This window comes from Bufo gargarizans, chromosome 5 (assembly GCF_014858855.1).
Source record: "Bufo gargarizans isolate SCDJY-AF-19 chromosome 5, ASM1485885v1, whole genome shotgun sequence".
In the NCBI taxonomy this organism is placed as follows: Eukaryota; Metazoa; Chordata; class Amphibia; order Anura; family Bufonidae; genus Bufo; species Bufo gargarizans.
Window position 1 is genome coordinate 314861575 of NC_058084.1, and position 26085 is coordinate 314887659.

The 26085-nt window shown below is 42.2% G+C and overlaps 1 protein-coding gene across 1 annotated transcript in view; it reads right to left on the bottom strand.

Annotated features, from left to right (window-relative positions):
* Window positions 1-5967: 5967 nt before the first annotated feature.
* The window catches only part of LOC122938953 (enoyl-CoA delta isomerase 2-like), a 51283-nt gene continuing 31165 nt past the window's right edge, over window positions 5968-26085 (bottom strand). Inside the window, exons 6-9 of the mRNA XM_044294840.1 lie at window positions 18489-18609; window positions 14361-14450; window positions 12153-12296; window positions 5968-6254 (exon numbers count right to left, since the gene is read on the bottom strand). Coding sequence (XP_044150775.1) covers window positions 6099-6254; window positions 12153-12296; window positions 14361-14450; window positions 18489-18609 — 511 coding nt within the window. The 3' untranslated portion in view covers window positions 5968-6098. The remainder of the gene's footprint in view (window positions 6255-12152; window positions 12297-14360; window positions 14451-18488; window positions 18610-26085) is intronic.

Here is a 26085-nt window from a genome sequence, read left to right on the forward strand (position 1 = left end):
GATTAATATATATATATTTATATATATTATAGAGAGAGAGAGAGAGAGAGGAAAAAAAATAATGTAAAACTTCTATATAAATATATATTTTATTATGATTTTGTGGGCTCCTTCACACGACTTTATGGTCGACAATGCACGGGTACCGGACCTATGAATCCCGTATTGCGTTGTGGAATAATTCTCTTGGGTTCAAGATACGCAAAAGATAGGACATGTCCTATCTTTTTCCATATTTTGCTTATCATGGTCCCTATAAAACCCAGTAACATGCATTTCACTGTTAGGCAGACACTATAGATGACACTGTTAGGGGGAACATTTGGATATCACTGCTAGGTGGACCCTATCGATGACAGTATTTTCCTAATTGGACAGAGCTTTATTCCCACTGATACCACCAATGATCAAAGGGGAAGTTATATTAAACAATATTTTATATAAAATAAAATAAAATTGTTTTTAGGAACACCATCACCAATGAATCAAATAAATTTGGCCACCAGATTGTCACAGATGTACCGAGACATATGGATGTCCCTGCGACAGTGGGTGACAGAAGATCTGTGGCTCAATATACATCTGTGTTGTTTCCGATACTGACCACACCTCTAACCTCCATGTGTTGCCATTTGGTCATTTAACTTTCCTTATTTATAGTTGCTTCTGCCACAATGCTGTGCTTCAGTGGTATCTGTGGTCTGCTGGTGTTCATGTGCTGGTTCTCGGCTAAGTTCCTGTTGCTGCCATAGCTACTGGAAAGTTAAGTGTTTCCTTTCCGTTTTGCATTTTGTTTTGGTTCATCTGTGTGTTGTTTTTCCCCTACTCTTTGTTGTAGGCCTGAGAGAGACTCCTGGTTGTCCTTCCTTTCTGGAGGAACAGGTAGTCTCAGTCCTGTCACTATCGCCAGGGCCTTATAGGTTGAGTTAGGACTCTAGGTACTCCTGTGTATGAACTCACCTACCCTTGCTTTCAGGCCTTGTTCCTTTATCCCTCTCCTTCTTCGTCCGATGTAGTGTCTCCCTGCCACACATGGTCGAGACACGGATTATATATAATCTGGTGGATTCAGGGGCCCAGAAGACATTTCGGCCTCAGAACAAAATAGGGAATTTGATGGGTCTCATTAGACAATTCAGGGGAAAGACAAAGATTGATCAGGCAGGCTATGCAGTTGCACGTCATATGACAGCATGCATTTCTGCAGTTCCCTGTACATAGTATCATTCCAGATGCCTACAGAAATTGGTGTTAAACAATGAACAGAAGTCCTCTCTAATTAGATCAGACCATTACTCTTAACTCAAGTAAAAATTTACTAGTATTCTCTTTCCAAGGAACATAGAACAAGCACGTAGCCAGAACCTCATCAGCACTCAGAGCAGTAAAATTGCTCTCACAGACCAAAATATCAGCCAACCGCCATAGATGTGTTCTCAATAAAATGGACTCAACATCTGTATTATGAATTCCCTCCTTTCAGTCTACTTCCAAGAGCACTACAAAAGATTCAGAGGGAAAAATCAAAAATATCAATAGCCCCCTTTTTTGGCCCAGATAATGTTGGTTCTCTCTTTTGAGGGAGATGACTTCAAAGGATCCTCTTGTCCTGCCTCGCTTTCCACAACTTCTAACCTGGGAATTGATATTTCATCCAGGCCTCAGTTCTAGTTATATACACCTTAATGGCAAGCTGTAAAGCTTTTACTAATAGTATTTCCGTAAGATGTGGAATAAGTTTTGTAGTTGATAGGGACTAGAAGACTAGAAAACTCTTTGTATCCTGGTGATTTTAGATTTTTTTCAGACCATCACCTCATCCCGCAAGAAATTAGCCTCTATCTACACAAGACAATCGCCCAAAAAATAAATTACTTTCAGAAAATGGAGACAAACGCATGATTTAAAAAAAAAATGCTTTTATTGTGTTAAACCAAAATAAAAATAAAAATGCACATATTAGGTATCACCGTGTCCGTAACAACCTGCTCTATAAAAATATTACATGATCTAACCTGTCACTTTTTGGGAGTTTTTAATGTAGGGGGTGCATCAGGGGGGCTTCAAATAGAACATAGTGTGTAAAAATCAGTCCAGCAAAATTTGCCCTCCAAAAACCATACATAAAGTAGACATATGGGGAATGTTAAGTAATAATTATTTTATGAGGTATCACTATCTGATAATTCACGGAAATCAATAGGTGGAAGAACGTGACCTAAAAAAATCCGTACTAGCGCCGGATATGCTGTTGCTCTGAATGAATGTTGCTCAGCTTAGATAGGCAGGTTATTTTTGCTCCTGATGATTCTTACATAGAGGAAACGCGTTGAGCTAGTATTACTGCGATAGCATGAGCTAGATGACAGTTCTCTTGGGAAGTAGGATTGGGTGCGATCCTGCAGGATACCTTTGGCTGTGTTGCTACAACCTGAATCATACAGCACAGAGATGATCCATGCTTGACACAGTGCATCAGGACGCCGTATTACCAGGGCACCCTGATCTGCACCCAACCCTGTTCTTTTCCAATTTAATCACCACAGCTTGTCTCAGAGCGCTGGAACATTGTAGGGTCTATCTCACAAATACACTCTTGTCTCCTGGCTCTCATGCTACCACTATAGCATCAGCTGTTGGTGATTAGCTTGTATGTGATTCCTATCATACCTCTCCATAGTTGTACCTGGATAGCCTTCCAGGATCAAGGAGGTGGTTTGATAATGGGACACATTTTCATATCCCTTTGGCTACAGAGTGGAGGTGGCGACACTATACACATGGTGGGTTCACATGTCACTATTTGTTTGAGCACTTGGTTCGTGCCACCCAACCTGCCTATAATTATTAGGGATTTTTTAGGTCACGTTATTCCCCATATTTTATTGATATACCAATAAAAGTTACATTTTAGCGTATCCCACACCTTCCGTGATTCGGTATCACTATCTGCCTTAAAAGCAGAGAAATAAAAATTTTGAATGTTTCACAATTTTCAGGATTTTTTTTTTAACAAATAAAGGGGATATATATTGACTGAACTTTACCACTATTATGAACTACAAAGTGTCACAAGAAAATTTCAGAATGGCTTTGATAAGTAAAAGCGTTCCAAAGTTATTACCACATAAAGGGACACGTCATATTAGAAAAATTTGGCCTGGTCCTTAAGGTGAAAAATGGCTTGGTACTGAAGGGGTTAAGCAGTTTCACAGCTATTATTTATAAGGAACTTTGATTCTGCTGTATTTGCAAATTGCAAATAATAAACTGCTGAAATAGCAGGATATTATGAAATTTATAAAAGGGGCTTATTGCTGTATTTCAAATCATGTGCTTGTACATAATGTCTAAATGTATTTTTCTATAATACTTCTGACTGGTTGCTTTAAAAAAAATGCTTCTAATTCATTGTATTGAATTTAGTTTGTAAGGGAAGGGGGTACACTTACCTGCTTGCCGTCGATACCACAGCGGTGAGCAGATGTAATTACAAGCCGTCCCACTGAAGCAGATCACCGCTAACGAGTGTTCCTACGAATGCTCGGCAGCGATGATTTACCCGACAATTGGCTAGTGTAATACAGCCTTAAGTGTTGTGTCCTCTTTAGTGTTTATGTGCCCACTGTGTGCTTTGTAATGATGGTGCAAGGTAAACATTGAGCACAAGTGCCACAGACCCTTCAGACAGCTGAATGGTAGGTGTGCTGGGAGTCAAATTCCCACAATCTACAATGCTAAACCACATACTGCATCTATCACAACAGTATTGCTTTGCAGAACAAGAGTTGGGGGCTGAAGTGGCCTTCCTGCAGTCCAGACCTTACTACAATAGAATTTGGTAAATTATGAAATGGAAAATCCAGCAAAGACGGGAAGCTAGAATTCTACATTAGACAAGAATGGGACAACATTCCTCTTCCAAAACTCCAGCAATTTTTCTCCTTACTTTCCAGACTGTTAAAAGAAGCTGAGATGCTACACAATGGTAGACATGGTTATCACAACTTTTTGGGTATGCATTGCTACCATCAGGTTCTAAATGAGTAAATTTTTTTCATGAAAAAAAAAAATTGCCTCACTTTCAACATCTGAGTCCCAACTTTTTGGGAACCGGGGTTATAACATTGATTACCAATCCTGTGGATCATTAGAAACCAGACAACCCCTTTAGGCCTCATGCACACGGCCATTGCCTTGCTTGGTGCAAAATGAAGGCACGGAAGCACTACGGAGTGCTTCCATGGGGTTTCTCTCCATGCCTCCACATCTCAAAAATATAGAACATGTCCGATGTTTTTGCGGTGCGGACGGATAGCGGACTCATTCAAGTTGAATGGGTCTGGATCGGTCTGCGGAATACGCGCTGTTGTTGCCCAAGCCTTGGGGACCACAAATTGCGGTCCCCAATGCACGGAACGGCCGTGTGCATGAGGCCTTACAGTCTGGAGGATCACAGAATGAAAAAAAAAAAAAAAAAACAATCCTCACATAGTTCAAAAAAATATATTGATTGTATCGCTTGAAAATAGCCATGGCCATTACATACGTGAGTAGATTCATGCACTGATGATCTAATTTGCACTACCCATACATTTTTACAGCACTTCTGTTTTTTACAGGTGAAGCATGTTAAATCATTGGCCCTCTGTGCCCGATGCTGATATCGCAACTGCACATGTGCCATATCAGCATTCACAGACACAGGACCTACTGAAGTCCTTCTACTCCTGTACCATCGAGTCGGTATTGTGCTCATCCCTTCTGGTGTGGTATGCCGGCTCATCAGCCAGTGACAAGCGCAAACTACAAAGGGTCATCAGCTCGGCGGAGAGAACTACTCGACTGCCACTACCACCCCTTGACTCTATCTTCTTCAACAGACTGCGCTCCAGGGCTCTGAAAATATTCAATGACCACTCCCATCCGGGCCATCATCTCTTCAGACGTCTAAAGTCCGGCCGCAGGTATCAGGCCATCCCTGCAAGGACATCAAGGAGGCTGAACACTTTCTTCCTAACGGCCGTCAGACTGCTGAACTCATCACGCCCTATCTCCCGCCCATAATCCCTCCCTCGCCCCTAATGTGCCCATTGCTAACCCCTCCCCTCCACCCCCTAGTTACTATGCCTGTACCTGTGCCTAAACCAATTCCGAGCACGATCGACTGTGTCGTGTTTGGCGAATAAAGCTAATTCTGATTCTGATTACAGGGCCAGGCAGCAAGACAGTAAGGTTTCCTGGACCTGTCACTCAAAGGTCACAGGGCCTGGTTTAATAAACGATAATTCTCTCAGACTGTCCCACAAGGATACAGGTGAATCCCCCCGGTGGGCCTATAGTCCCCCACTCTTGCACAAGTGGCACATGATAGAGTAGATTGACTGCATTACATATAGATAGGCTGGTTTAGATGCTGCAAGGTGGCTATGTTCATATAAAAATTGGGTAAATTATTTAGCAAACTGCCCAGCTTATTATAGATGCATTAAATGGCTGAGATGAATTCTAAGTATAAAGGCAGGCCGGCCAGCATCCTCTACACCCAGGAACCGCTTTCTCAAAGTCGTTGCAGGGACCCAGATAATCAGCTATTTTGTAGCGTCTGTCTACTGCCTGCCACTGTGTAAGCAAGTATTATTTGCATGAAGCTGTACAGCGGGCCCCAGAATTAATTTTACTGGTGGGGCCTAGGCACCGCATTCCGTCAATGCTGAAAGATGCTCTTTAAATCTTCATTTGTTCATTTTTTTCTCATGAGAAAAGAATGCTTGTAAATTAGCAATATATACAAATAACAAGCAAGTATTCATTTTCCATTTCTTCTCCAGGAAGCACACTGGTTACGTGTAATTTTAGGACACCTTTTCTATTAATGGACCATTAAATCAATAAATTCTGGCATTCTGGAGCATTGATTAAATGAATTTACATCACATGTCATAGCATGTAAAAAAATCCAGACTAACCGATTGGTAAATTTATGTTAAGGATTACTCATACATAGATGTTTATTAAGACTATGTACTTTGTGTAATAAGTGTTAATTAGACAACAGTAAATATCTATGTGATCTTTCATTAGAAAGAAATAAAGCATCACAGCTTTGCTTTCCTTTGGAAAAAATTTTGTATAGCGCTTTTGGCTTCTTCTGAAAAATATCCTTTAGCAATAGCTTCCATCTCCTTATCACAAACTTCATGAAGTTTCTCTTTCTCTAAATTGCGAATCAGTTGTTTGGACAGGGCCAAGCACTAAATGAAAAAGTACAATATCATTATTTACAATATTACTAAATAATATGTTAACTGTTTAATTTATCAAATCTTGAATATAATAATATATTGATTATCACTATAGATAAAGGCACCTGATGTCACTGGTAATGTGACACAATAATTGTTACAAAATATTTATAAATTATCCAATATATAATCCATTATACAATATACTGTATGTACTTATTGCTGTAATATATACAAATTGAAATGGTCTATTGAATAATACAAATAAGCCATATGCCCTTAAAGCAAAACTTAGAATGGGTCCCACTCCATCCTGAGAGCTGTTCCAGCTGATCTGTGATGAGTAAATAAAGAAGATATGCCATACATATATGATAGATGCAGATGTGACCTGCTTACATAACTTACATTGACTTCTATGGTAGTACAGCCGTGACCTTGGCTGTTTTTGTCAGATGCGGGTCCCAGAGGTAGGACCTGCATCTATCAGACATTTATGACATTCTGTGGAGATGAGAGTACCCATGAAATGTATGAATAAACTGACAACTCAATGTTGGGACCAGTGTAGGAACACACCCCTTTGAAAAGAATGGTGACACCCTATTGTCAGTATATTCAATTCATTAATTTCTAGAAGGAATAACAGGAACAGCACAATACAGACATGTCAGGAGGAGTGATCGCAACTCTTCAATGTAGTCATTAGGAAATGTAACCACTTGTTCAGTTTCAAACTCCCTCCACAAACAGCCCCATGACACTACCCTGACTCTATGGTAGGTATGCCACTGATTACTGATTAGGTATTATAATTCTAATACACAATAGAAATACTAGAACTTCACCAATCAGAATGTTAACTAGCATATAAAGGACAAATATGCAACTGGAATTATGAAATGAAGAAATTCCTTGTACTGAAACGAAGGCAGCCCCGTAACCGTTTCTAGCTCGAGAGCCACTTAATAACAAAGATAGGTCCCTAGAGAGTGAAGCCCATAGGGATTCACAAAAACTGAATGAGAGGGTTGATAAACACAAAAAATAGTCCCTGTATAGGGTCACCCTTATTGAGATAAAATTAAACTTTTACTATTTATGTTAAAATAAAATACAAGTGTGATCAATTAAAACTATCCGGGTCCCTCTGTCACTCTTGTTATGGTGTAAAGACCACATCTATCATACGATAGGATATTGAAGTGAGGTGTTGGCTTAAAGTGCACATGAAATTCTGGTGGTGGGTTAATCCACCAGTATGACTTTATAGGTATCCAATACATTCCAGGTCTAGTGGTTTCACTGTGGTCTGGCTACAGGCTACTTATTGGAGTAACATTCGATTTTGTGTATACTCGCTTTAGTCAGCAGTCATACATAGGTGTGGAGAGTGACTTCTTCTCCGAAAATCTCCCCTTACTCCTTTCTTACACCCCTAAACAGGTGAAGGAGAGAGGGGGAGAAAGTACGTTCAGATCACACATACACACTCCTATCAGAACCTAGGTGTGGAGAGTGACCTCTTCCACTGCTGGGATCTCCCCTTTGTTCTGAAGAACCTCGTCTTGCTACAACATTGGGATATATCTCTGTAAAATGTCCACAATACCATTATAATGGAGACTATAAGGAGGGGAACCCTGTGATGCTACATAACTGTATACCTTATTTCCCCATGATAATGCTCAGATTGCTAATTGTGTAGCAACCATTCACGGGATTTAAAGTTAACTTTTTTTTATATTTTTTATTTAAGGCTACATTCACGCAAATGCAGATACTATCCCACACTTTTTGATGGCCCCATTGTCAAAATGCCTATTCTTGCCTGCCAAACGGACAAGAATAGTACATATTCTATCACTGGCAGCATGTATGCGGACAGCACATGGATTTCATCTGTGTGCTGTCTGTGTTTTTTGCGGCCCCATAGAAATGAATGGGTCCACATGTGAACCACAAAAAATTCAGATTGCACACGGACTAAAATACAGTTGTGTGAATGAGGCCTAATGCGGAGTATTACTCTCTTGGTTTTCTTCCCATCTCTCTGGCCGCTCCTTTAGTGTATCATTCGCTGGCTTCTCTTCTTCCTCTTGATGTCAGCATTCCTCAGGGCTCAGTACTAGGTCCTCTACTCTTCTCTCGCTACACAGCCCCCATCGGACAGACTATCAGTAGATTTGGCTTTTGGTACTATCTCTATGCTGATGAGACCCAACTATACACTTCATCCCCTGACATCACCCCTGCTTTACTCCAAAACACCAGTAATCTCTGTATCTAAAACGGAACCTCTTAAAAACTGAACTTCTTGTCTTTCTCCCATCTACTAACTCACCTAAACTTGAGATTTCAATTTCAGTCCGCAGCACTATCATAACTCCTGTGCAACATGCCTGATGTCTTGGGGCCACGTTTGACTCAGATCTTTCCTTTGTTTCCCATATTCACTCACTTACACACTTTTTCCGTCTGCACCTCAAGAATCCGCCCTTTTCTTACGGTGGAAACAGCAAAAACTCTTGTTGTTGCCTTGATTCATTCTCGTCATGACTATTGCAACACATTACTAATTGGTCTCCCTCTCACTAAACTCTCCCCCCCCTTCAGTCTGTCCTAAATGCTGCAGCCAGGCTCATCCATCTATCCAACCAACCGCTACACTGATGCTACTAGTCTGTGCCAGTCACTTCACTGGTTGCCCATCCACCACAGAATAGAGTTCAAACTTCTCAACCTCACCCACAAAGTTCTCCACAGTGCTGCACTTCCATACATCTCCTCTCTCATTTCCATCTACCACCCTATTTGTGCTCTCCGTTCTGTTAGTGACCTAAGATTAATAACCTCCATAATTCGTACCTCTCACTCCCATCTTCAAGACTTTTGTCGAGCTGCACCTACTCTCTGGAATACCCTGCCCCCGAATATCAGGTCAATTCACAACTTCTCCATCTTCATACATGCCTTAAAAACACATATTTTCAGGCAGGCTTATCAAGCTACTTAAAACTATTATTCCCCAAGTAAACCTGTCTCCCACCAACTCTTCTGGCCTAAACTCGATCCTCTAACAGTTCCAAACCCAAAGCAGAGATTGTCCGGCACCACTCCTTTCAGTTCAATAATGGCTCAAAGCCTACTGATCACAATCAACTACCTTATGTGTCACCCCAATTCCTCATAGATTGTAAGCTCTTGCAAGCCGGGCCCTGACTTCTAGTGTTTCAGTTGTATATTAGCAAGTTACTTTTGTTTTGTACATGAACCCTATACATTTTATAAAGCGCTGTGGAATTTGGTGGCGCTATATAAATATTATTATTACCACCTCTACATTTGGGGATGTCTCCAAGGAGGAGAAATTTTCACACTAGCTGGCATAACTGTACAGGGAGTGCAGAATTATTAGGCAAATGAGTATTTTGACCACATCATCCTCTTTATGCATGTTGTCTTACTCCAAGCTGTATAGGCTCGAAAGCCTACTACCAATTAAGCATATTAGGTGATGTGCATCTCTGTAATGAGAAGGGGTGTGGTCTAATGACATCAACACCCTATATCAGGTGTGCATAATTATTAGGCAACTTCCTTTCCTTTGGCAAAATGGGTCAAAAGAAGGACTTGACAGGCTCAGAAAAGTCAAAAATAGTGAGATATCTTGCAGAGGGATGCAGCACTCTTAAAATTGCAAAGCTTCTGAAGCGTGATCATCAAACAATCAAGCGTTTCATTCAAAATAGTCAACAGGGTCGCAAGAAGCGTGTGGAAAACCCAAGGCGCAAAATAACTGCCCATGAACTGAGAAAAGTCAAGCGTGCAGCTGCCAAGATGCCACTTGCCACCAGTTTGGCCATATTTCAGAGCTGCAACATCACTGGAGTGCCCAAAAGCACAAGGTGTGCAATACTCAGAGACATGGCCAAGGTAAGAAAGGCTGAAAGACGACCACCACTGAACAAGACACACAAGCTGAAACGTCAAGACTGGGCCAAGAAATATCTCAAGACTGATTTTTCTAAGGTTTTATGGACTGATGAAATGAGAGTGAGTCTTGATGGGCCAGATGGATGGGCCCGTGGCTGGATTGGTAAAGGGCAGAGAGCTCCAGTCCGAGTCAGACGCCAGCAAGGTGGAGGTGGAGTACTGGTTTGGGCTGGTATCATCAAAGATGAGCTTGTGGGGCCTTTTCGGGTTGAGGATGGAGTCAAGCTCAACTCCCAGTCCTACTGCCAGTTTCTGGAAGACACCTTCTTCAAGCAGTGGTACAGGAAGAAGTCTGCATCCTTCAAGAAAAACATGATTTTCATGCAGGACAATGCTCCATCACACGCGTCCAAGTACTCCACAGCGTGGCTGGCAAGAAAGGGTATAAAAGAAGAAAATCTAATGACATGGCCTCCTTGTTCACCTGATCTGAACCCCATTGAGAACCTGTGGTCCATCATCAAATGTGAGATTTACAAGGAGGGAAAACAGTACACCTCTCTGAACAGTGTCTGGGAGGCTGTGGTTGCTGCTGCACGCAATGTTGATGGTGAACAGATCAAAACACTGACAGAATCCATGGATGGCAGGCTTTTGAGTGTCCTTGCAAAGAAAGGTGGCTATATTGGTCACTGATTTGTTTTTGTTTTGTTTTTGAATGTCAGAAATGTATATTTGTGAATGTTGAGATGTTATATTGGTTTCACTGGTAAAAATAAATAATTGAAATGGGTATATATTTGTTTTTTGTTAAGTTGCCTAATAATTATGCACAGTAATAGTCACCTGCACACACAGATATCCCCCTAAAATAGCTAAAACTAAAAACAAACTAAAAACTACTTCCAAAAATATTCAGCTTTGATATTAATGAGTTTTTTTGGGTTTATTTAGAACATGGTTGTTGTTCAATAATAAAATTAATCCTCAAAAATACAACTTGCCTAATAATTCTGCACTCCCTGTATATTGGACAGCCATCAAGTTGTCTTTATATTATATAGATGACCTTCTCCTGGTATGGTATAATATCCTAATCTTATTTCAGATATTCCTCAACTATTTCAATCTGAATGATGACAACCTCAGATTCACTGCAGAGTGTGATACTGTACTTAAGGCTGTATCAGACCTGCAGACTAAGCAGGTGATTGTCGGGAAAGAAGCATTCCTGCCCGGCAATTTCCTGCTAGTCAGCGCAGGAGACCACTGCTATTACATGCAGCAATCTCCTCCACTGTATTGGGAGGCGCAATCGCGAATGCCATCGCTTGTCACCATAACTATTTTATATATGTATGCTTGAAAAAGACTGAAAGGTTGCACCTGGATTATGCCGTTTATTAGCTTCAGGACACATAGGCCCCTTTCACACGAGCGAGTATTCCGCATGGGTGCAATACGTGATGCAAACGTATTGCGTCAGCACGAAATCCGGACCCATTCATTTCAATGGGGCTGTGTACATGAGCGTTGGTTTTCACGCATCACTTGTGTGTTGCGTAAAAATCACAGCACGTTCTATATTCTGCGATTTTCACGCAACGATGGCCCCATAGAAGTGAATGGGGCTGCGTGAAAATCGCATCTGCAAGCAAGTGCGGTTGCGATGCATTTTTCACGGATGGTTGCTAAGAGATGTTGTTTGTATACCTTTCAGTTTTTTTATCACACGTGTGCAAAACGCATTGAATCGTATTGCACCTGCGCGATAAAAACTGAACACTGAAAGCGATCGCATACAAAACTGAACGCCCTTGCCTGCAAAATCGTGCATTTTTCACTGAACGCATTCACAATGCATCCGGACCTAATCCGCTCACGCTCATCTGCAAGGGGCAATACCTAGAGCCTCAGGGGCTATGAATTTGGGAATAATGTTGGTATGTTTGGAAGCAAATATCTACTTACATTTTTTGGCAAAGTGGCATAAACTGTCAGTCTGGACCAAACTTCCTGCTGGAATGTAGAGTCAGGGAAGACTTCAGCCACGAAGCCTACATGATAAGCTTCTTGAGCAGTCAATATTTTGTTGAAAACTAGTACCTCAATAGCCTGTATAGTGAATACATACAAAATCAATACTTACAATACAATACTTATTTTCCTGAACATTAAAATAAAATAAAAACTCCTGTGACTCATATGACTACTGCCCTGGATCATCTTTGTGTATGACAACTCAGAAAACTGTCACTGCATGTGAAGATACCAGTGCCCTTAACCACCTAACTGTTCTGCTCCAGCTGTGGGAAAAGAACTTAAAGGGATTGTCAGGGTCCAAAGCTGAACCCAGACATATCCCCATTTTCACTGAAGCAGCCCCACTGATGTGGGCATCGGAGCATTTCATGGTCCGGTGCTCTCCCTTGCCCTGTGCTGTATTGCGCAGGGCCGTTTGTTTATATTTTTCACTGTTAGGCGGAAGTTTCCGCCTAGCAGTGTTGCCGGTGACGTGCGGTGCCACTGATGGGCGAGCTTTAGCGCTGCCCTAGCCATTTTACAGGAAGCCTCTGCCTAGCTTTACCCATGGAGAGCCCAGGACATCACCGGATCTAAAAATAAATAAATTAAAAAAGCCTTTGTTCTGCGCGATTCAGCACAGGACAAAGGAGAGCTTTGGAGCATGAATTGCTCCTATGCTCATATCAGGGGGGCTGCCTGGGTGAAAATGGGGATATGTCCACGTTCAGCTCTGAGCCCGGACAGCCCCTTTAACTGTTTTGCCAGGGCTAGGCTTGGGCAAAAGTGGAGGGGGGCTGCTTTACCTGATATCTCCTGAATGGTAATCGCTAGAAGCATAGAACTGGTCTTGTTTGAAAGCATTCCAGGCATTAGTCAAAGCTAAACAGGAGATATCACTGTTAGAAATCGAGTCGGGAATAAGTGGTAAAACCTGCTTTTACTTTTACTTTCAGCTGTATTCCCTGCATCCCAATTTCTAACACTGAAATCTCCCAATATACTGAAGATATTGTGGTCATTCATTGAAAGCTTGAAATGCCAGCTTTCTAACAATACAAAAAGCCATATATCTAGCTGGTACCAAACCACAGATCTGAGCAGCTAATGCAGCCAACCCCGCCCCTTCAGTCTGGAGGAGGAGCTATGGTAGAGCTGACCGGCTACAGGAGGAAAGGAAAAATAGTAAAAAAAGATATAGAAATGTGACATTACGATCACTGTTGTAATCCACATAAAGTTATCTTATTTTGATACACAGTGAACACAGTAAATAAAATTTCACAAAAATAAAATGTATTTTTTTATTGTTCCCACTAAAAATTAAATATTTAAAGTTATTTACCACACTATACATATCCCAAAATGGGTACTAAAAAAAATCTACAACTAATCCCGCAAAATAAAATAAAAAAATTTAGAAGAAAAAATTAACACATTTTGCTGGGGTAGAATATTATTGGCCCTTAAGGCTAAAATTAATCATGCCACTAAGGGGTTAAAAATGCAATTGTGTCCCCTGATTTTTGCGCCAACAAGACACATTAAAAATCTACAATAAAAAGTGACATTGTTGGGATGTTTTTTTCAATTTTACTGTGACTGTTAGGAGGTTAAAGGGGTTCCAGGCTCCTGATATTGATGACCTATCCCCAGGATAGGTGATATCAGATTGGGGAGGGTCCAACACCCGACACCACCACCACCACCACGATTAGCTGTTCCCTGCAGCCTGCAATATTAGAAACGTAGCCCTATTCAAAGTGTAGTGGCGTGGAGGGTATTCACTATAGAGGGAGCTTATCTGGAGTAACCCAGTACAGCCACTACACTTTGAACACAGCAGTGCTTTCTGCTCCGTTCAGCTGTTCCCTGCAACCTCTGGCACTGGAACCAGAACTTTGATCAGTGATGCTGTGTGGTGTCAGAACTTCCCTGATCGGATATTATTAACCATACTGAAACCCCCCCCCCCCCCCTATTATTGATTAGTATGAGGAGCCTGGAAACCCCCTTAGGTTTATGATGTTTTATGGATTTTTTTCAGAAAAACCCGTTAAGTTTAAATTAAATAATAAAAATAATTAAAGTGCAACAAGAGTAAAGCAAAAAATAAGGTGCATGAATGCTTACTTCCACCTAAAAATTGTGCCTTACCTTTGACAAACCCATAATCTTAGGGAATGTATAAGAAGAACATCCCTCGGGATATAATGCCAACTTGCTAAATGGTGTATTAAATGTGGCCTACATTAGAGAAATAAGATCAGCAGATGTTCAAGTGGTAGATATATCTATCTATATATCTATCTATCACTGTGTAAATAGTTTTATCTTAAAGCTTTCCATATTTGTTATGCCTTTCACTGATAATGTACAGTGATGGGACATATCTGATTTCTTGTCAAACAAAACAGCGGTCACATACAGACATCACAAATTTTTGCACAAGTGGCCTTCTGAGCTTTTTGCCTTTCTTCACTGCTCTCGCCACTTTATTAAAAAAAAAGTGAACAGAGCTTAGCGGAAGGGGTTGTCCCACCGCAGCCCACCAGAAAACTGGTGTCAATTTTTACTGAAATGTAAGGCAGCTCCTAGCTGACATGTACAGACATCAGACATACATGCAATAAATTTATTAAAAGGTCTACACCTCTTAATAAATTGGCCACATCTTACTAAGGCTACTTTCACACTCGCGTTTTGTGCGGATCCGTCATAGACAGATGCGTTCAGATAATACACCCGTCTGTATCCGTTCTGAACGGATCCATTTGTATTATCTGTAACATAGCCTAGACAGATCTGTCTTGAACACCATTGAAAGTCAATGGAGGACCGATCCGTTTTCCATTGTGTCAGTGAAAACGGATCCATCCCCATTGACTTACATTGTGTGCCAGGACGGATCCGTTTGACTCAGTTTCATCAGACAGACACCAAAACGCTGCAAGCAGCGTTTTGGTGTCAGTCTCTAAAGCGGAATGGTGACTGAACTGATGCATTCCGAGCTGATCCTTTTCCATTCAGAATGCATTAGAATGCAAACTGATCCGTTCTGGACCTGCTTGTGAGAGCCCTGAACGGATCTCACAAACGGAAAGCCAAAACGCGAGTGTGAAAGTATACTTACTTATGCTGCCATTGGCATATTAGAAATGAGCCCCAATGTCTTAAACCTGCTCCAATTTTGAGTATGAGAATGCTTATTGAAATTTAGATAATCATGTATCAAACTTTCAAATTAAGTGCAGACATAATTTGTGTTAATGCAGTTGACCTCAGAAATAGTATAACTGGGCATTTAATAAAGTGAGACCATTAGACATACATAAAAAAATGTAGTTAACCCTTTAACAACCTGAGTTCCGGTCCTAAATGTCCAGAACCTTTTTAGCAGTTTTGCACACATTTTTATGGAGCATAGGGATGATTTAAATACCTTTTTTTTTTAAGATACATTTTTTTTCTATTTAGATTTAATTTTAAGTGAAGTGTACAAAACAGTAGAAAAACAAACAAAAACAGTTTATAGGTATTTATTTTAAAGTCAAATTTGCAAATTTAAATGATAAAGTATTAGAATGGGCTCCCCAATTTGTTTCAGTCATTTTGTAATCTGTTTAGTGACAGGTGAATGACACGGCTATATAGACCGTTTGGGATGGCATGGCCAGTCAGTTTTGGCATGATGTCATTTTTCATTATTATTATTATTATTATTAAAGCGCCATTCATTCCATAGTGCTGTACATATGAAAAGGGGCATACATACATAATACAGACAATTGCAACAAGACAAGTTACAAACTGGTACAGAAGGAGAGAGGGCCCTGCCCGTGAGGGCTTACAATCTACCAATCTACATGGTATGGGAGAAGGACACAGTAGGTGTGGGTGAAGTTGGTCATGGCGGTATAGAGGCAGCAGGGCCACTGGTTGTAGGCTTGTCTGAAGAGGTGGGTTTTGGGGTTTCTTTTGAAGGATTCCACTGTTGGTGAGAGTCTGATATGTTGGGTTAGAGAGTTCCAGAGTGTGGGGGATGCACAGGAGAAATCTTGGAGGCGATTGTGGGAAGAGGTGATAAGAGGAGAGAAGGAGGTCTTGTGAAGATCGGAGAGTGCGCGTGGGGCTGTATCAGGAAAGTAGCTCAGAGATGTAGGGAGTTACATGAGGGCATGTACAAGCATTTTCGCAGATTCAAAGTTAAAGAAAGTTAAGGAAAGCGCAGATGCAGGAGATGTTTTTGAGTTGGTTGAGCAAGATGGGGGAAAGATTATGAATTCTGTTTTATCTATGTTAAGTTTTAGAAAGCGAAAGGCGAAGAAGGATGAATATATATATATATATATATATATATATTTTTTTTACTTATGCTTGTGTAGATTTTGTTATATAATATGTATCCAGAGAGATCATAAATGACCTCTGGGTCTTGCAGTTTTCCATTAGGGCTCTTTTTGTAACAGTAGTCATTGGCAGGGTTGATCTAGGTCTGCTAAAACCCAGTAGCTATATAGGAAATAAATTGTTATACGTGGCTTCTATCTTCTCCTTTCCATGGCCGGTTACTTCTAACAGTGTGGCATCAGACCTACTCCTTCTAGGCTGTAGAAGAAGAAGCTTTAAAGCAGCAATGCTGAAAGACATCACTGCAGAATCAGGACCTGTCTGCTATAAAAAGACAGTGGCAGGTCAAAAAAGGGTATTCTGGCAAGCTGAAAAAACATAGAGCTTATACTTAGGCTTAATGCACACGATACCGCAAAAAATACGGATGACATCCGTGTGCATTCCGTATTTTGCGGAACGGAACAGCTGGCCCCTAATAGAACAGTACTATCCTTGTCCGTAATGCAGACAATAATAGGACATGTTCTATTTTTTTGTGTGGAACGGAAATACGAACATACGGAAACGGAATGCACACTGTGTACCTTCAGTTTTTTTTTTGCGGACCCATTGAAATGAATGGTTCCATATATGGTCGGCAAAAAAACAAAAACGGAACAGACACAGGAAGAAAATACGTTTGTGTGCATGAGCCCTTAAAAAGGTGTTATCCAGGAATTAATATTGTTAACCTGTCCGCAGGATAAGTCATCAATATCAGATCTTCAGGGGCCGGCACCTGGAACCTCGGCTGATCAGCTGTTAGTCTGAGCACTTAGTGATCACTGTGGCCTCTTTCTAGTCCATGTGATGTCACTGTACATCGGTCTCTTGGCCTAGTTGCAGCTCAATCCCATTTAAGTCAATAGGGCTAAGCTGCAAAACAAAGCACAGCTGCAATACAATGGACAGCACTGTGCTTGGAAAGCACCTGGGGGGCCACCTCGCTCACCATAGCTCCAGTGAGCACCGCAGCTTCCCAAAACAGCCGATCGGTAGGGGTGCTGGGACTCCGACCCCTGCTGATGCGATATTGACGACCTTTCCTGTGGATAGGTCATCAATACTATTTCCCAGATAATCCCTTTAACGCACTGATCCCCCAGCGCCAGTGTTCTGATGGTGCTGGGGTTCAGCTGTGCTCCACCTCCTGCTTCTGTCTCGACGTGGCAGGAAATTACTGGAGCCAACCATTTGTTGAGTGACTTTAACAACAATTTTTCTGCAGTATCAAGACAGAAGCTGGCCTAAAATACCTGGCCGAACACAACTGATATATGTGAAGTGGGCCTAAGTTCGGATATTTCTCTTACAGTCTTTCCCAAGTTCTGATTTTTTTTTACAGCTTGGACATCTCATGGGAACACTTTATTTTAAGCTGGAATAACCCTTTAAGATGTTAAGGAGTGGAAAGTTTTTGATTGTTATGTATTTACTCTTCCCTATGTGTGACCTTCAGTACAGTCCTTCTTGCCTCCCCAGCTCCAAATACTGTAGGTGCCGCTCTTTGCAATTGCTCTCAGCTTTGGCTGTAAGAGGACTATCCTCTCTATGATATGTATCATTTATGCTTCATAGACATATAGACAAGGGTTGTCTTTAGAGGGACAGCCTCTTTAACAGTTTACAATGGAATAATTAAACCATGATCAAAATGTTTTAGATTAATTTGTACATACATGTTTATTCACATGCTTGTGCACACAGTGGTCCGCACCAGACATTTTATTGCATGGTAATCGCTGCCATTACACATGCGATTGCCTAGTGAACTACAACCTACAAACATCAATCACAGTTGTACCAATATACGTAATAACCCCCGAAAGGCCATACACATTATATAACTTAACTGCCACAGTACATACTGCATGTTGTCACTTTCTTGCTCACCTTATCAGAAGCATACACAAGGTCAAACAGGCCAAGAATAGTTGTGGCAATCCCAACTGCAGGCCCATTTACCATGGCTACAAGAGGTTTCGGAAAATCAATGATTTTACCAATCAAATCCCTATTAACAGCAAGAACATAGTAATTTTTAGGAATCAGTTAACAATAATATGTCTATATCCTATAGTGCAGGCATGCTCAACCTGCGGCCCTCCAGCGGTTGCAAAACTACAACTCCCAGCATGCCCGAACAGCCTACAGCAGGGCATTGTGGGGGTTGTAGTTTTACAACAGCTGGAGCGCAGGTTGAGCATGCCTGCTATAGTGTAGAAGCCTTAGATTATTTTATTATAAACACTTTCCATAAATTAATAATACAAGGGAAGATAAGAAACTTTATAATCTATCTTATTAGAGACAACTGCCTCTTTCTCCACCTGTCAGGCTCATTTTCTCTTCCCTGCACTGCCTCAATCTGTTCATTCACTGTGAATTCATTGGGGGTCATTCACTAAAGACTGGTATTTAACATGGCAATCTTTTTAAAAAGTCAACTTAAAGTGTGAACAATTGACACAAGCTTCTCATTTTATTTCTCACATTTGTGATATCCATGTAGCAGAAACTGAAACCTGGTTTGGGAATAAGCACATCTTTCAGTTACAAGTTACAGTAGTTTTCTATTAAAAATATTTTGGACTGTGGTGGCACCATCTCTTCCACTAAGCTGTGCCCACTTTTAAAGAATGTGGCGTAAAATTTCAACTTTTTGTATTCCAGAAGAATAGCGTATATGCTCAATAAAGTTACTCTAACTGACTTTTTGGCTCCATTGAGAGAACGGGTTACATGCAAGCCTATGGAGAGGTGGGGCAGGAGATCTGCTATTAGATTTCCCATACACAGCACACAGAGATGGTCTCGTATCACTCGGAAACCCTCATAAGCATCTGCAGTACTGCGCAGTATAGCAGTAAACATATACATGTACAGTACAGACCAAAAGTTTGGACACACCTTCTCATTCAAAGAGTTTTCTTTATTTTCATGACTATGAAAATTGTAGATTCACACTGAAGGCGTCAAAACTATGAATTAACACATGTGGAATTATATACATAATAGACTGTTGGAAGACCATTTCAGGTGACTACCTCTTGAAGCTCATCAAGAGAATGCCAAGAGTGGGCAAAGCTGTAATCAAAGCAAAAGGTGGCTACTTTGAAGAACCTAGAATATGACATATTTTCAATTGTTTCACACTTGTTTGTTATGTGTTAATTCATAGTGTTGATGCCTTCATAGTCATGAAAATAAAGAAAACTCTTTGAATGAGAAAGTGTGTCCAAACTTTTGGTCTGTACTGTATGTAGCAACAAAAATTGATTATGGACTACCGGAATATATTTTTAGAGATTGGCTAACTTCCTTAAAGAGGTGAGGGGAGGGGTGTGTGGGAGGAAGGAAGCATGATAAGTGGAGAAAGACCCATTTTTCTGTAACAAGATATATTACAAACATCTTTACTTGTTTATCAAAGCATGCTAATGATGCATTTATGCAACTTGCTAGGATATTCTTTAAAAAAGTTAATGTAGTTCTGCACGGTTACTTTATTACTTAAGTCATGCCCCTCACCCCAACTACCCTTCTGTCTCATCCATATGGCTCGCCTGTCAATATTATGGTTGCACATGGAGCCTCCCGTATTATAACAGTGTTCTAGACTCCTGACATTCAGGACCTACGCATCCACAGATGGCAGACACAGTGGGTGAGATTTATCAAACTGGTGTAAAGTAGAACTGTCTCAGTTGCCCATAGCAACCAATGATATTCCACCTTTCATTTTCCAAAGCAGCTGTTCAAAATGAAAGGTGGAATCTGATTGGTTGCTATGGGCAACTTAACCAGTTTTACTTTACAACAGTTTAATAAATCTCCCCCAGTGTGTTTCAATGTAGGAGACTGAATGATACGTTTGGTCTCATGCCTCTCCAACTGCACTCATTTTTGGACAAAAGGACTGTCTGGATGGAACAGAAGGCCGGTTGAGCAAAGGAGTGTGATTTAAGTTATAAAAAAAAATAAAAAATTTAACCCCTTAAGGACCGAGGACGTACCGGTACGCCCTATTTCCCGAGTCCTTAAGGACCGAGGACGTACCGGTACGTCCTGACTTAAAATCTGAATTCCGGCGCCGCGGGGGTTAATCGAAACGGGATTTCGGCTGAAATCATTCAGCCGGCATCCCGTAACAACGCAGGGGGGGGTCATTGGACCCCCCCGTATCGGCGATCGCAGAAAACCGCAGGTCAATTCAGACCTGCGGTTTTCTGCGTTTCCGGTCCATTCGGGTGTCCTGTGACCCGATGAACCGGAAAAAGACTGCGATCGGTGGCGTAATTTTACACCACCAATCGCAGTCCGAGGATTTGCAGAGGCGGAGCTGGCCCTGGTGCTGAACGCCGCTGTCCAGGGTGCTGATTGGTGCAGGGGAGAGAGGCGCGAGATTCAAACTTCCTGCGCTCCTCTCTCCCCTCCTCTTCCTGTCCAGCACCCTGACCGTGCAGCATCGTCCAGCACCAGCTCCTGTGTCCCCCTAAATCGGCATCCATCACCCTCCTGCACCCATCGCCACCCAGGTAGGTTAGGGTCAGTGAGGGAGAGGCACCTTTAGGCAGGGATAGAAGGGAAAAGTTAGAAAAAAAAAAAAAAAAAAAAAAGCACATTTATTCCAAACTTTTTTTTTTCAACTTTCAGACCCCAGACCCCCCCTGCCACTTGCCCCCCCCGCATCCCCCCCACCACCAGCCCCCCCCCCACCACCACCAGCCCCCCCCCCACCAACCCCCTCCCCCCACCACCAGACCCTTCCCCCACCACCACTTTTTTTTTTTTCTGCGTGCGCTGACTGGCCGGCACTTTTTAGCGTCCGTCCACTGTTAGCGCATCGCCCGCCCCACCACCCCACCGACCGCTGATCAGCGTTGAACCGCAGATCAGCAAGTTTGAACTTTTTTTATTTTTTTTTTCCTAACACTTTTTTTTGCCTGGACTTTTTAGTACGTGAACACCCGTGCCCCCACACACACGCACATAGAATAAAGGTTTACACGCACGCACATACACACGCACACACACACACCCATGGCCCGCCGGGTGTTCTCGGCCGAGGAGGCATATGCCCAGATTGCCTCCGACTCTGAGAGCCCCAGTGAGGATGAGGATGACCCCACGTTCCTTTTGTCATCCGCATCCTCCTCATCATCATCGGATGACGATGAGCCACCAAGGCAGCGGAGACGCCGCCAGGCGGAGCCAGGGGCCACACATGCTAGGGATCCTGTGGCCCACCCTAGTACGAGCCGCCCTGGGGTTCGTACTGGTTTCCCGGCCCACCAAATAAGTTCACCGGAGCCCCCTGCCGATGAACTTAGCTGGTGTCCCCCAGTGGACTTTGAGCCTGAGATTCCGGATTTCGCTGGCAATCCTGGAATCCAGATTCCCACAGTGGGGTTTACTGAAATAGACTTTTTTAGTTTTTTTTTCAGTAACCCACTGGTGAATTTGATGGTGGAGCAGACGAATCTGTACGCCCAACAGTTCGTCGCTCAAAACCCAGGCTCAGTTTTGGCTAGACCCGGTGGCTGGACGCCGGTCAGTGCAGCCGAAATGAGGACATTTTGGGGCCTCGTGCTGCATATGGGTCTAGTCCAAAAACCCAGTGTCAGGCAATACTGGAGTGGGGACGTCCTGTACCAGACCCCACTGTACAGTATGGTCATGATACGTCACCGGTTTGAGGCCATCCGGAAATGTCTGCATTATTCCGATAATGCAGCATGTCCACCCCGAGGTGATCCTGCCTATGACCGGCTGTACAAGATACGGCCGGTCATCGATCACTTTGGGGCCACATTTCAGCAGGCCTACGTACCTGGAAGGGAGGTCGCGGTTGATGAGTCTCTCGTTGCGTTCAAGGGGAGACTCAGTTTCCGCCAATACATTCCCACAAAGCGGGCGAGGTATGGCGTGAAGCTATACAAAATTTGTGAGAGTACCTCAGGGTACACTTACAAATTTCGTGTGTACGAGGGGCGAGATTCCCGGATTCAACCACCAGAATGTCCCCCCACTCTGGGTGTTACCGGGAAACTCGTGTGGGACCTTATGTACCCACTGCTGGATAAGGGTTACCACTTGTACGTGGACAACTTTTATACCAGCATTCCCTTGTTCAGGTCCCTTGCCGCCAGATCCACGTTCGCTTGTGGGACCGTGCGGAAAAATCTACGCGGCCTCCCTGCCTACCCCCTCCAGGTACCTATCCCCAGGGGTGAGACCCGTGCACTTACCAGTGGAAACCTGTTGCTGGTCAGGTATAAGGACAAGAGGGATGTCCTTATGCTGTCCACAATCCACGGTAACAGCACCACCCCAGTCCCTGTGCGAGGTACCGCGGCAACGGTCCTCAAGCCCGATTGTATCGTCGACTACAATCGGTATATGGGAGGAGTTGATCTCTCTGATCAAGTCCTCACGCCATATAACGCCATGCGCAAAACCCGGGCATGGTACAAAAAAGTTGCGGTCTACATGGTGCAGGTTGCCATGTACAACTCTTTTGTACTATCCCGAAGCGCTGGCAGCACAGGGACATTCCTCCAATTCTATGAGGCAGTCCTCAAAGACCTGATCTTTTCGGACCGGGAAAGAGCAGGCCGGAGTACCTCGGGAACTGGAGGCGCCCGGATCGTCCCTGGCCAACACTTTCCAGGTGTGGTCCCCCATACTGGAAAGAAGGGACGAACCCAAAAAAAGTGCAGAGTGTGTCACAAGAGGGGGATACGGAAGGACACCACAACTCAATGTGACACGTGCCCCGATCATCCGGGCCTCTGCATTATCGATTGCTTCAGGGAGTATCACACTTCCATGGAGTACTAAATTTTTATAATCCCCAACAGTTCACTAGAGAACATAAAACACTATGGCTCTCAGACTTTGGAGACACGAAAACAATTTTTCTTTCCCCAAAAAATATTAGTTTTAGTGCAGGCATCCTCAAACTGCGGCCCTCCAGATGTTGTAAAACTATAACTCCCAGCATGCCCAGACAACCTACAGCCATCATCAGGGCATGGTGGGAATTGTAGTTTTACAACATCTGGAGGGCCGCAGTTTTAGGATGCCTGCTTAGTGTCTCCAAAGTCTGAGAGCCATACATATTGGGCATCGTCGCGTGCGTAAAAGTCGTCGCTATAAAAATAACTTTTTACCAAACGCCTCGGATGAACGGTGTTAAAAATATAAAATAAAAACGGTGCCAAAACACCTATTTTTGGGCAAAATTTAAATTTAAATCCATTTTGCCGGTAATAAAGCAAGGGTTAACAGCCAAACAAAACTAAACATTTATTGCCCCAATTATGTAGTTTGCAGAAACACCCCATATGTGGTCGTAAATGGCTATATAGCCGCACGGCAGGGCATAGAACGAAGGGAACTCCATACGGTTTCTGGAAGGCAGATTTTGATGGACAGTTTTTTTTTTTTACACCATGTCCCATTAGAAGCCCCCCCTGATGTAGCCTAGACTAGAAACTCCAAAAAAGTGACCCCATCTAAGAAACTACACCCCTCAAGGTATTCAAAAATTACTTTACAAACTATGTTAACCCTTTAGGTGTTCCACAAAACTAAATAGCGAATGTAGAAACAATTTTAGAATTAAATTTTTTTGTTACATTGCCTCAAAAAAGAGTAATATAGAGCAACCAAAAATCTAATTTACCCCAAAAATTGTCCCAAAACAACAACCACCTTATCCCGTAGTTTCCTAGATGGGGTCACTTTTATGGAGTTTCTACTCTAGGGGTGCATCAGGGGGCTTGAAAGGGTACATGGTGTAAATAAACCAGTCCAGCAAAATCTGCCTTCCAAAAACCGTATGGCGTTCCCCTTCTTCTATGTCCTGCCGTTTAGCCAAACAGTAGTTTACGACCACATTTGGGGTGTTTTTGCAAACTACAGAATCAGGGCAACCCATTTTGAGTTTTGTTTGGCAGTTAACCCTTGTTTTACTCCTGGAAAAAACTGATTATATTGGAAAATTTTCCAAAAAATAGAAATTTCTAAATTGTTTCTCCATCTGCCATTAACTCTTGTGGAACACCTAAAGGGTTAACAAAGTTTGTAAACCCAGTTTTGAATACCTTGAGGGGTGTACTTTCTTAGATGGAGTCACTTTTTTGAAATTTCTATTCTAGGGGTGCAACAGGGGGCTTCAAATGGGACATGGTATAAACAAAACCAGTCCTGCAAAATCTGCCTTCCAAAACCCATATGGTGTTCCCCTCCTTCTATGTGCTACCGTTCGGCCAAACAGTAGTTTACGACCACATATGGGGTGTTTTTGCAAACTACAGAATCAGGGCAACCCATTTTGAGTGTTGTTTGGCAGTTAACCCTTGTTTTACTCCTGGAAAAAATTGATTATATTGGAAAATTTTCCAAAAAATAGAAATTTCAAAATTGTTTCTCCATCTGCCATTAACTCTTGTGGAACACCTAAAGGGTTAACAAAGTTTGTAAACCCAGTTTTGAATACCTTGAGGGGTGTACTTTCTTAGATGGAGTCACTTTTTTGAAATTTCTATTCTAGGGGTGCAACAGGGGGCTTCAAATGGGACATGGTATAAACAAAACCAGTCCAGCAAAATCTGCCTTCCAAAACCCATATGGTGTTCCCCTCCTTCTATGTGCTCCCGTTCGGCCAAATAGTAGTTTACGACCACATATGGGGTGTTTCTGTAAACTACAGAATCAGGGCAACCCATTTTGAGTGTTGTTTGGCAGTTAACCCTTGTTTTACTCCTGGAAAAAATTGATTATATTGGAAAATTTTCCAAAAAATAGAAATTTCAAAATTGTTTCTCCATCTGCCATTAACTCTTGTGGAACACCTAAAGGGTTAACAAAGTTTGTAAACCCAGTTTTGAATACCTTGAGGGGTGTACTTTCTTAGATGGAGTCACTTTTTTGAAATTTCTATTCTAGGGGTGCAACAGGGGGCTTCAAATGGGACATGGTATAAACAAAACCAGTCCTGCAAAATCTGCCTTCCAAAACCCATATGGTGTTCCCCTCCTTCTATGTGCTACCGTTCGGCCAAACAGTAGTTTACAACCACATATGGGGTGTTTCTGCAAACTACAGAATCAGGGCAACCCATTTTGAGTGTTGTTTGGCAGTTAACCCTTGTTTTACTCCTGGAAAAAATTGATTATATTGGAAAATTTTCCAAAAAATAGAAATTTCAAAATTGTTTCTCCATCTGCCATCAACTCTTGTGGAAGACCTAAAGGGTTAATGAAGTTTGAAAAAACAGTTTTGAATACCTTGAGGGGTGTAGTTTCTAGAATGGGGTCATTTTTGGGAGGTTTCTATTATCTAAGCCTCACAATATGACTGCAAACCTGAACTGGTCCATAAAAAGTGGGATTTTGAAGATTTCTCAAAAATTTCAAAATTTGCTTCTAAACTTCTAAGCCTTGTAACATCCCCAAAAAATAAAATATCATTCCCAAAATGC